At 43.9% G+C, this 11,771-nt stretch overlaps 1 protein-coding gene across 1 annotated transcript in view; it reads left to right on the plus strand.

The window, feature by feature from the left end:
* Positions 1–11,160, plus strand: part of SORL1 (sortilin related receptor 1) — a 154,892-nt gene extending 143,732 nt beyond the window's left edge. Inside the window, exons 42-48 of the mRNA XM_079105505.1 lie at positions 980–1,099; positions 2,037–2,201; positions 3,615–3,789; positions 4,624–4,730; positions 7,138–7,330; positions 9,403–9,615; positions 10,922–11,160. Coding sequence (XP_078961631.1) covers positions 980–1,099; positions 2,037–2,201; positions 3,615–3,789; positions 4,624–4,730; positions 7,138–7,330; positions 9,403–9,615; positions 10,922–10,989 — 1,041 coding nt within the window. The 3' untranslated portion in view covers positions 10,990–11,160. The remainder of the gene's footprint in view (positions 1–979; positions 1,100–2,036; positions 2,202–3,614; positions 3,790–4,623; positions 4,731–7,137; positions 7,331–9,402; positions 9,616–10,921) is intronic.
* Positions 11,161–11,771: the final 611 nt, after the last annotated feature.

The raw sequence follows: 11,771 nt of genomic DNA on the forward strand, positions 1-11,771 counted from the left end.
TGACTCTTATACTCCATGAACCATTTCCTGCCCACTGCCACCCACCCCGCGGATCCACAGGCCCTATCACAGTGAGGCTTTTGTGCTGAGCTCTGAGCTTCCACTCTGACTGCAGCGTCCCATCCAAGCTTTGTGGCTCCCTTGTTTCTCCATCCTGTTCTATTTGCATTTGCTTTCTGACTCCTTTTTTGCTCTTCCCCACCAATGCCCCGTTAATCACCCCTGGGACCTCCCTTCCTCTTTCACTACCCTTGTTCTGCCCTCTCCAGTTCTCCTGGTGCTGAGCAGAGTTCAGGAAAATTGCCCTGTTGTCTGGCCTTGGAAGTGCATCCTGATCCATCCCCTTTCCATTTCCATTGCTCCCCGGGCTTGTATAGCCTCAGCCCCATCTTCCTGCTCATGTGCACTTGGAGAAAATGCTCTGATTCTCCTTACAAAGAAAACTTCCTCAGCTCCCAGCCTCCCATCACAAGCTCACTCAGCTTTCATGCCCTGCTGCAAGCCTCATCAGAATCCCATTTCCCCACTGGAAACTCTGTGGGTTTCCTACATGTACCAGCAGGAGTAAGAATGGCTACGTTAACAGTGGAACTGAAGCAGTCCTTTAAACAGTTTGTTTCCCTCTCAATGAAAAGAAGTTTGGAGTTCAGTAGTCCAGGGCTCCTTTGCAGCAGCACAGTCAGGTACAGGACAGGGCCCAGCCATCTCCAACCTGTGACATCCATTTTCAAGGTCACTCATGGTCCAGGAAGCCTTCTAGAGCCACAGCTATTACTTGTACTCTGGGTGGCCAGAAGAAGGCTCTTCCCTCCATTATAAGCAGCCCTCCCAGACCTTCCCACGAGACACTTCTAGTTACATCTCATGGAAGACTTCTCATAGAGACTTCAGAAGCATTTGCAGGGTCCTAAATTAGGTATTTTGAGAAAGTGAGGTCACTGGCCCATGAGCTGATGTTTCCATTCTCTGCTTTTACCAGGTTTATGGCATCTTCTACGCTACATCCTTTCTTGACCTCTATCGAAACCCAAAGAGCTTGACTACTTCACTCCACAACATGACAGTGATTGTCAGTCAGGATGAGCAGTATTTGTTTCTGGTAAGTTTCCTGAACCAGAGAAGCAGAAGGAGTTCCCATTTTTTAAGAGATGTCTTAAGACCTGGGTTCCTGAGCTCAACCCGGATCTGGGAAGCTGGACAGCTGGATTCCAGCATCAGGATGTGTGATGAGAGGAAAGTTCCTCTTCTTCATAAGTACCACAGCCGCTCACCCACTGCAGCTTCTCATGAAGGACTGGCAACAGACAGATGAATGAAAACCGTTTGTCAGATTCCATTTCTTGGAATTTAGCCTACACATTTTTATATGTGTGCCAAGATAGATGGAAAAAGATGTTGGGTCCATTATCACTTGTGACAGTAAAAGATTTGAAACAATTTAAATGTACATCAAGAAAGGAATGATTAAAAATATTGTGACTTGTCCAGGAAAAGGAATACAGAGCAACAAAAGAAAGACAGCTCCAAAGGTACTGATATGGAAAAACTGCTAAACTGTATCAAATGTATATAAACAGGGCATATATATGTACTGTTTTCTCGGTTGTATAAAATTATTTAAGAAAGATTACATATACACACACATGCATATGAATATACATATATTGTGAATTTATATACACTCATATCTATGTCTATATCCATAGGATGTTTCTGGAAAGAAGCATGAAAGACAGTTAGCAGTGGCAAATGGTCTGGGCTAGGTCAGGGACTATTGTATTTTTTTTTTTTTTTTTAATTTTCTGAAGATGGTTTTTATTGGAATAATATTTATTTTTAATGCAGAAAAATTGTATCACTTAAAAATAGAACACAGATATTGCCATGGTCATCTCTGCATTATGATGTACTATTGTATTTTCATCTTTTGTATGAGTTGAATTTTAATTGTGTATGTCACTGTTTTGTTGAGAGCATAGTGAAGATTGCATGAGCCCAGATGGTATTATTTTTCCTGTGTGTGCCCTTGGCCCTAGGTCCGGGTGTTGGTACCTTACCAAGGGCCATCCTCTGACTACGTTGTAGTGAAGATGATCCCAGACAGCAGGCTTCCACCCCGTCACCTGCATGCAGTTCATACAGGCAAAACCTCTGCTGTCATCAAGTGGGAATCACCATATGACTCTCCTGACCAGGACTTGGTAAGCAGGCTAGGCATCCAGGCAGCCTGGCTTATTATTCTTAGCATGCCTTGGGTAGGGCTGAAGGGGGTCCAGCAATAGGCCTAGAGGTTGAACTCTGCAGGACTTGCCCCATTTCTGACTTCATGGTATTCTTAGAGTTGCCTCTTCTCAGTTGGTGCTACTCTGTTATTCCCAGCTGCCGTATTGTTTTGTCCCTCTTCTGCTGCTCCTTCTCTCCTTCTGAGACAGAGGTCAGCAAACAAAGGCTCACGCACCAAGACCAGCTTATTTTTTTTAAATAAAGTTTTATTGGAACAAAGCCATACCCATCTGTTTACATATAGTCTGTTGTTTGTTCTCATATTATAAATAGCAAAGTAATTGTGCTGACCATCTGGCCCCCAGTACCTAAAATATTTACCTTTTCTGAAAGTATGCTGACCTCTGCTAAAAGAAGAGGCTTTGATCCTGGGAAACATCTCCTAGTTTCCTTACTCCGGTCTGCTTTTACCACTGTCCCCTCTCTGTTCCCCTCCATACCGGGCGTGGTCAGTTTTAAAAATGCTTGGTTGCTAAGACTCCTGGGCTTTAGCTTCTTCCTGATGATTGGGTTTCCTGTGCTTATTGCGTGTCCCTTTATTCCCTGCTCTCATATGTATAGAAGCAGCCTGGGAGAGTTACATGGAGCTTTTTGTCCAGTAGAGCTAGGATTGAGCACTTGTTCATTGTCTTTCTACTGACAATATCCATAACTGTCACAGTGGTAGAGATGCAGAAGTTGAGTATTGAATTTGGGAGTTCTTACTCGTCCTAACCTGGCTCCTGATGCCATAGTAAATAAATGTGACTTTTACTGGCGATATTTTCTTTTTTTTTTTTTTTTTTTCCCCCCTCGGATGTGCTGTGCAAACTCTGTGAGTACATACTTGTTGTAAGGCTGGCCCTGGCTACCTCAAAGATTTGCCAAAGAATGGAGTCAGATTTGGGGGCTCAGAATATTGTGGAGGGTCACAGTTACTCTATAGTCAGTCCTTTGTACTATGGGTTTCATGTCTGTGGATTCAACCAATGGCAGATTGAAAGTATTCAAAAACCACATTGTCCACACTGAACATGTACAGATGTTTTTTTTCTTGTCATTATTCCATAAACAATACAGTATATCAACTATTTACACAACATTCACATTGTAATAGCTATTATGAGTAATCCAATGATGATTTGGGGTATAGGAGGTCGTGTGTAGGCTGTATGCACCATTTTGTATAAGGGATGTGGTATCCACAAGGGCCCTAGGTACTGAGGGATACCTGTACTTATGTTACATTGTCTACCATTGAACTATGAAGAATGAAGAACGCCACGTTTCTGATTACCACTCAAATTTTTCTTTTGTTATTTTTTGTTTTGTTTTGTTTTGTTTTGTCCTAGTTCTATGCAATTGCAGTTAAAGATCTGATAAGAAAGACTGACAGGAGCTACAAAGTAAAATCCCGCAACAGTACAATGGAGTACACCCTTAATAAGTTGGAACCTGGAGGGAAATACCATGTCATTGTCCAACTGGGGAACATGAGCAAAGATTCCAGCATAAAAATTACCACAGGTAAATAGGAGAGAGATCAGAGGCCTTCCTGGCCAGCAGAGTGCCCACAATGCTGGACCTCCTGTCAGGGACTGTCCATGAGGAATTGCTCTTCAGCGTCCAGGCTGCAGCAGAACAGTGGATCTGGGCTGCAGTGAAATGGCCAGGACCCAGTGGACTGGGGAGTGGCTCTTGTTTTCCATAGTCTCCCCATTTTTAAAATCTCCTTTCCCCTAGCTGGTTCTGACATTACTGGTGGGGAAGAGGTGGAATACCCAAGAAAGTTAGGAAACAGAACTGAATATTTACCCCTCAGGCTGCGCATTGCAGCTGAGGACCTGGTGTGACATCACAGTGGCTCACTGTGGTAGTCTGAAGTAAATTAGAGGGCAGTCAGTCTCGGGTTCAGAAAGCGAATGATAAGCCCAGTTACTTGGACACCAGCAGACAGTATTAGGGGTTCCAGTAGTGGAGGCTCAGCCCCATTTAGGCTGTGGTGTGAGCAGGGTGCCTGCTCAGCTGCCATTCCAAGGAGCTGCAGAGCCCCTTTCCCATTCTATCCCTCCCCTTCCCTTCCACCCCCTGCCCCATCTTGTTTTTGTCCATCCTTGTGTCTGAGAGCTATTGAATTAGATACTGTCCAAGCTTCTTGGCTAAAATGGTTGTATTCACAACAAATGAGATGTCAGTTAAAGGGTATCTTCCATGTGCTAGGCAGATATGCAGTGTTTTTTGTTTTTTTTCCTTCCTTAATCTAGGCCTCTGAGGCTAGTGTCACTTAATCTCTCTCTAATGGAGAATGGAGGTTTGGATGCATATCCACTAACTGCATCCCATCTCATCTTTAATTTTCAGTTTCATTGTCAGCACCTGATGCCTTAAAAATCATAACAGAAAATGATCATGTTCTTCTGTTTTGGAAAAGCCTAGCTTTAAAGGAAAAGCATTTTAATGAAAGCAGGGTAAGTTCCTCCCGTATTCTTAATGACTTTGGAAATGTAATTGAAATGGTATTTTAGAGATGAGCTCGTTAACAGCATACTGGTGTAGAAAGTATAAAAGAAAAGGGGGGGAGGTGAGGGAAGGGAAGAAAGAATAGGGCATCAACGTGAACTTGAGAATTAAAGGACCATTTCTGTGGGATTGCTAATTAGCAAAATGTTTATACTGCCCATTAAAGATGAGAATCTCTGCACTAAGCACTTTTCAGTCCTGCACTTGTCTTCCCCAGAAGAAAGAGAAATGGGCTGGAGCCCTTGTTGTGCTTCCTGAAACCAGGGACCAGGGCTCAGCATTAGAACCAAGAGCCCCACCTGTCCCAGTCACCCCGTGGTCTGGGGCTGTGGGCCATACTGTCATCTTGGCATGTCGTCACTTCCTTTCCAGAGAAAACTAGAGGGAATAGGAAATACTTGAAGATGCTCCCTTGTCTTATGAGAAATACCTTTGCTTTGTTTTGTTTTGCCATTATCAACCTATACATCCCCATCCGAAGCTAGGGAAAGGAGAGCAGGACCTGGGAGATTTCTGCCAGGTAGTGGACAGTCTTGAGTGGATCTGGGTTGGCCCACCTGACCACAAAGCATGAGCTCAACAGGGACTCAAGGCAGCTCAATAGGGACTCAAGGCAGCTGTGGCTCCCTGGAGGAACCGTGTGGGCCAAGGGACCAAGGGGCCTCAGCAGTCACAGTGCACTGCCACAAGCAATGCTCAAGTAAAACTTGAAAATCCTCATCACTCTGTGAGAGTTTCCCAGCTATGACATGTAATTGGGACTATCCTTAGATACTAAGAATGTTGTTGAATCAATTCAAAATAAATGTTCCTGTTTTGAAAAAGGTAGAGTTAACAAAATTGAAAAATTCCAGCGGCACTAAGCCATAGGAGAAAGGTTCAACCTCATTGACAGTCTAAACAAAGATGAGGCAGTTGCACGTTAAATTGGCAAAGACCTGGGGGAAGCATATCATCAGCATGGGTGATAGTAGAGGAACTAAGCACTGGGAGAATTCAAATCGGCTCACCCTCCTGGAAGGTCCTTTGGCAATATGTATCAAAAACATTGAAAGTGTTCATGCTTCTTGATCCAGCAATTCTTCCAGGAGTTTACTCTAAGGAAGCGATGTGCATAAAAATTTATGTGCATTATTAATAATAGAAGAAACAACATCCAACAGAAGAGGACTATTGAAATGAAATTTAGGTAGTTGATGTTTGTGTAATTTAAATTATTTTCTTTATGTTATTATGTATTTTACAGATGTTCTAACCTGGATATATGTTAGATAGTAAATAATAATTGCTAGTTTATAGAAAGAAATACAGGGATGAGGTACAAGGCAGGTGCCAAGAAGCCCAGTTTGGCAGCCATTTGCCATAGGTGATCCTGCCTGGGCATGGCAGAAGCCCAGCTTTTAGGTTGGGGTTCCATGCAGGTCAGTGTTCCATTCCTCAGGGGAGGGTCCTGCCATCAGCCCAGCATGCCCTTTCCCCTTCCCTCTGGCTTGGAGTTGGGAGAATAGACAGGTAAATAGAATGTGAACCAAGAGACCATTGATCATGCAGTAGTCCAATATGAGGATGGAGATAACGGAATCAATTTTGAGGCACTGGAAATGGTTTGTGGCTTTGACACTGGAATGCTTGGTGACCACCAGAGAAGTCCCGTCAGCCTGATGACAGCCAGCATCCTGGGTCAGGACTGTCAGAGGGTGACTTCTGTCACTGGAATTCAGGAGTCTTCTGACATATTCCAGAAGATTATTCCATCCCCTTCTCCCAAGCACAGATGCCTGTGCCTGCTGAAATGCTTCTTATTATCACAGCCAAGCTGGTCAGAGCTGGATTCAGCTTAGGGAGAGCTAGAAAGCAAGGTAGCAAACTGGGAGTGGCCTTCCTAAGTACTGCACCAAGAAGAAACATGCTATCCTTTCCGATTGCAAGTTCCTTGCCTTGCCCTATTGCTGGAGTCCATGGTAACCATGATTTATTATGAGTCAAATCCCATACTGCAAACTGTGGCTGAAGTGTCCCGGTTCTTTGTGGTATTGAGTATTGCTTGAGACAAGCGACTGCTGATCAGAACTTTGTGTGTTTTGCTGAAATGACTTTCCTTGGGCCACACTTTCCACTTGCAGTCTGCAGTTCCCAAAGGAGCTGTAGCTAGTTAAGATCCTGGGGTGAGAAAATTCCTGCTTTTTGAATGCAGTATCTCAATGGTAATGTAAAAAAAACTAATGGAAAACTCAAAGTGCTTTAGCATCTATAAAAATCTGCAAGAAGGGGCTCAGACTTGGCTGGAACCAGTACTAGAAGCTGTCAGGTTCCTTATGTGACTTCCTGAGCAGTCTTGCCTGTGTTTGTTTTCAGGGGTATGAGATACACATGTTTGATAGTGCCATGAATCTCACAGCTTACCTTGGGAATACTACTGACAATTTCTTTAAAATTTCCAACCTGAAGATGGGTCACAATTATACTTTCACTGTCCAAGCACGATGCCTTTTTGGCAGCCAGATCTGTGGGGAGCCTGCTGTCCTGCTGTATGATGAGCTGGGGTCTGGTAAGTTGCTGTGCAGCCAGTTTCTGCTATCCCTTCTGGGGAAAGAGGAAGGATGTAAAATAGTCCAGTGAACATGTGTCTTTGAACACATCTGAAACATTCTCTTAGCTCAGAGGAAAGTCATTTAGGTATCAACGTCATCAAGTACAGATTTAGTTAACAAATCCTGAGCCAGGCACAGCATGAGAAGCTGAGTTTACAAGGTGACCATATTCCTGAATGCACAGTACAAGGAAGGGAACAGTTTGTTCAAAATGGAGGTGCAATTTGAGAAACATCAGCTTAGCAAGAGTTTTGTTGTTCATTTTCTCAGGATTTCTCACAGCCTCTAACTTGCTAACACACCCTGTGATCCTCCTGTCAGTAGCTCCTGTCCTCAGTGTGGAGAAACTGACCGCATAGCCGTCCGGTCATCTGATCTGTCAGCCTCAGATCAGGACTCGGGCCTGGGCTCTGTCTTAGGGAACTTACAGATATCGGTGCTGGGGCATGTTCATGGTTCACCCAAAGTCTATGTGCATTGTAGTAGCTTGGCCAGGATTTCAACGAACGTTTTGTCACTGGTCTTTTTAGTTCCATTTACTCTCAGCCAAGAACTAACCAGGGCTCAAGCCAAAATCTTTCGTTAAGTTGTTAAATGTTCCATCACATAATACTTCCTGGGTGTGATCGTGCAGAACACTCATCCTCCTAAAAGAGGGAACCCTGCTTTCCACCTTCCTCTGGTGAATCATGGCAAATCAGAGACTCTGAGAAGGCCCTACAAAAAACAAGCAGCAGAACTCTTGTTAACCTCGTGTTTCCTTAATAGCACCCACTTTTCAAGTAAAACCAACTAGCAACCTGTGCAATACACTTCAGGAAAAACTGTTGCGAGGACTGTGCCAGCTGCGTCTGTGAAGCCAGGACCATCTGGAACTCTCATTCCTCATACCTCCACCAAGATCCAGCCTTTTCTGATTTACCACTGCACGGTTGGGGTGGGCTAGGACACATTACATAAGAGTTTGACAGAGTTGTTTTCTGGCCAGAAAACAATGAGAGAATTTTAAATAAAGGCATGAATATTAAATTGCTGGATGAGGCTTAGCAGAGATGACTGCTCTCTGCCCATCTTTGTGAGTATCCTGCCAGATTGAATCCCTGGCTAGCTATGGCACTTGCCTCATGAGGCAGAGCCCTTGCCTGGGCTACGTACCCCTACACTACAGAACAAGCCCAAGCCTATGGAAACCTAGACACAGAAAAGTCCACAGTGTCTCCCTCAAGTTCAGACTTGCCCTGCTCCCCTAGGGACTTGAACAGTCTACCTCCTTTCAAGATGATGGTCCCTACCCCAATAAGGGTGTGGTAGGGGGGATGGCTTTGCCCCTGAGCCCCAGTGGTACAAATCTATCTATAAATCAAGCCTGCGTTTCTTCAAGACCAGGGAAAGTAGCATCTTTGTTAGGTTATAAATACCTAAATGGCTTTGCAGAGAGCTTTAAAAAATGTTAGAGGTATATGAAAAGGTGATCTCCCTCTTTTTTTTTTTTTTAACTGAAGTTAAAAAAAAAACCCTCATAAAACTTCACGAGCTGTTAAGTCAGTGTTGTAGTAAAGGAATCTCGTTTGTATCACTTAATGGAGCTTCAGGTAATTGCAGTTCAGAGTGACTTTGGTGCCAAGTAGGGGGAAATAATTGCAATCTCGTTAATTAGTGGTCTGATTTCACATCCTCTTATGTAAGGCAAGCAAGTGGTCTTAAGTAATAATGCTAATGAAATCAATGTTGATACCCCAACAAAGGTCTCCCTTCCAAGAGATTATCTAAATAACCAACAAGGCAGTGATTAGGAGGCTAATGTAATTACCGCATTTGCATGCACAAGGCCCATGGTCTGTCACTCATGGAGAGTAGTTGGGAAACGTTCAGGCCTCACGCACGTGCAGGGACGCATCACAGCAGACAGGTGATTGGGTAGCTGTGGTGAACTCCTAGCTTTTTCAGTGAGTGGGGCCTTGAGGAGCCACGTGCTGCATTCTCCTGCCCTCAGGAAGGAGGCTCATGGCTGGGAATCTTACCTCTGCAGGTGGAGATACAGCCGCCATTCAGGATGCCAGGTCTACTGATGTTGCTGCTGTGGTGGTTCCCATCTTGTTCCTGATACTGTTGAGCCTGGGGGTCGGGTTTGCTGTCCTGTACACAAAACATCGGAGGCTACAGAGCAGCTTCACTGCTTTTGCTAACAGCCACTACAGCTCAAGGCTAGGTTCAGCAATCTTCTCCTCGGGGGATGATCTGGGTAAGTGGAACCCGATTGGGAAATACCTGCCTCCAGCTTACCTTTTGACGTGAGAGGAGTTACTCATTAGCTAGTGATTCTGCTGCTTAGGATTAAACCATTTGGAGCTGGTGGCTTGTAACTTGCTCCTAAATTAAAGTACTATATTCTCTTCAGTAGTGTAGTTTTGTCCTGAAATAGGGAAGAACTGGTAGGAGCTTGCCTTGTATAGAAAGGTCCTGGGCTTTAGATGCCCAGAATATGGGGCAAGAATGTTCATCTGACTTGTCTCATTCTTCCCAGATCTGAGGTCAGACTGGTATATGCAGTGATTTTGAATTGTGTGGGTGCCTTGCTGGAGATCCTAGTTACAACAAAAGTAATGCTTCCCCAGTCGGCTTCTATCAGAAGAGGCCCTTCTGTGTGACTCTTTTTCTTCCAATTGCTAGTGCAGCCTCACCAGCCATTCTTACCTTATGTATTGACAGCATGTATTGTGGGGAAAAGAAGGTGATCATTTTGTCCCTTTTTTGAGACTTGCATGCTGCTGTTCCTGAACATAAAGAGAGCTTGTAAACCATTTCATATAATAAAGTGATTGCTTTATTTAGCACACCAACTCAGGCTGTTCAATGTGAGTTTGCATACTTACTTTCCTGTAAACCAGTCATGATCATTTTCTTTAGTTATAAAGGCATTTATGTATTCCCTCTCATCCATCAGATAAGATCAGTCCTGTTCTCCTCAGTTGCCTTCCTTGCTTAATCAGCAAGGAATGGGGTGGCTCTTTGCTTGCCGCTGTCGGGGACAAAAAGAGTCAACCTGTTACAGAGCCATGCAGTCACCACTTACTGTGGATCAGCACTTAGTTGCACAGGCTCATACCAGGAAAGTCAAGGGGACAGTCATTAGTCTGGGAAGCAGGGCTGAAATTCTTAACCCCCTCCTTTTCCTCAAAACAGTTTGGGTTCAAAAGAGAAAGCTGACTGAAATTTGCTATGCTAATGTTGGGTGTGAATAACTCAACTTGGGGAACCCAAGCCACCCATTTTGCTTGAGAATAGATAATGAGATTCTTCTCCCTACAAGTTTTACTTGCTTTATTTGACTAAGTGAAACTACCACTAAAATGAGCTTGGTCACCTGTTGATAGAGACAGTGACCAAAGAGTGGCTTAGGACCCGAGTTCAGGACTGATTGCTGTGCCTGGCTGGCTATGCTGTGGGTGTAGCTGGGGGTGAGTACCTTGGGGTGGGCAGAGCAGTGGATCGTAGGCTCAGGTTCATATGTGCTTGGAACTCACAAGGCCTGACTGTTTTGTCTTTAGGAGAAGATGATGAAGATGCTCCTATGATTACAGGATTTTCAGATGACGTCCCCATGGTGATAGCCTGAAACAGCTTTCCTCACTAGGAACCAAATGGTGTAAATATTTTATTTGATAAAGATAGCTGATGGTTTATTTTAAAAGATGCACTTTGAGTTGCAATATGTTATTTTTATATGGGCCCAAAACAACAACAAAAAAAAAAAAAAAAAAAAGAAAGAAAGAAAGGAATGAATAAACTTTGTAGGGATCAACTGTGAACTTCAAGCCAGGTTGATTTTGGTAACCAAATTGCTTTGATTTGACATTAATGTAGTCTTACAGGGCTGTGCTTGCTGGGCATGCTTTTAAGTCTGTGAGATTATTTTGGTTCAGTAAATTGGCCATTCTTATTATTTTTCTAAGACACAGAAATGTATTTAATAAAAATTTCAAGAGAGAGCGATGGGTGGAATCCCTTCTCCTTGAGAGTGTGTTCAAATTTTACATTTTGTTTGGATTTAGTTTATGTGGAAGTGTTTGGGTATCTTATGGGGGAGGGTTCTTTTATGTTATTTGTTAATTTATTGGGACTCTGTATAAGGCCAGACTTCAGTGGTCATCTGACACCACGTGCTATGAGCCCCTCACCCAGAGGGTTGGGGATAGAGAACAGAAGATTTTGTTGCCATTCCAGAAGAATCCATTTGTATCCACTTGTGTGTCAGGTGATGGGCTTTGACGGAAGAGAGCTCTAAGTCATGGCTGGATCTCAGTGAAGCAGAGCTGCAGCTGGGGAAGCCCTTCGAGCTGCAGCTTTCTCCCGTGTTAACCTGTGGCATTTACTGTGTACGCCTCTGAACAAGGTGTC

The sequence above is a fragment of the Sciurus vulgaris genome (genome assembly GCF_902686455.1).
Source record: "Sciurus vulgaris genome assembly, chromosome: 11".
NCBI classification, from domain to species: Eukaryota; Metazoa; Chordata; class Mammalia; order Rodentia; family Sciuridae; genus Sciurus; species Sciurus vulgaris.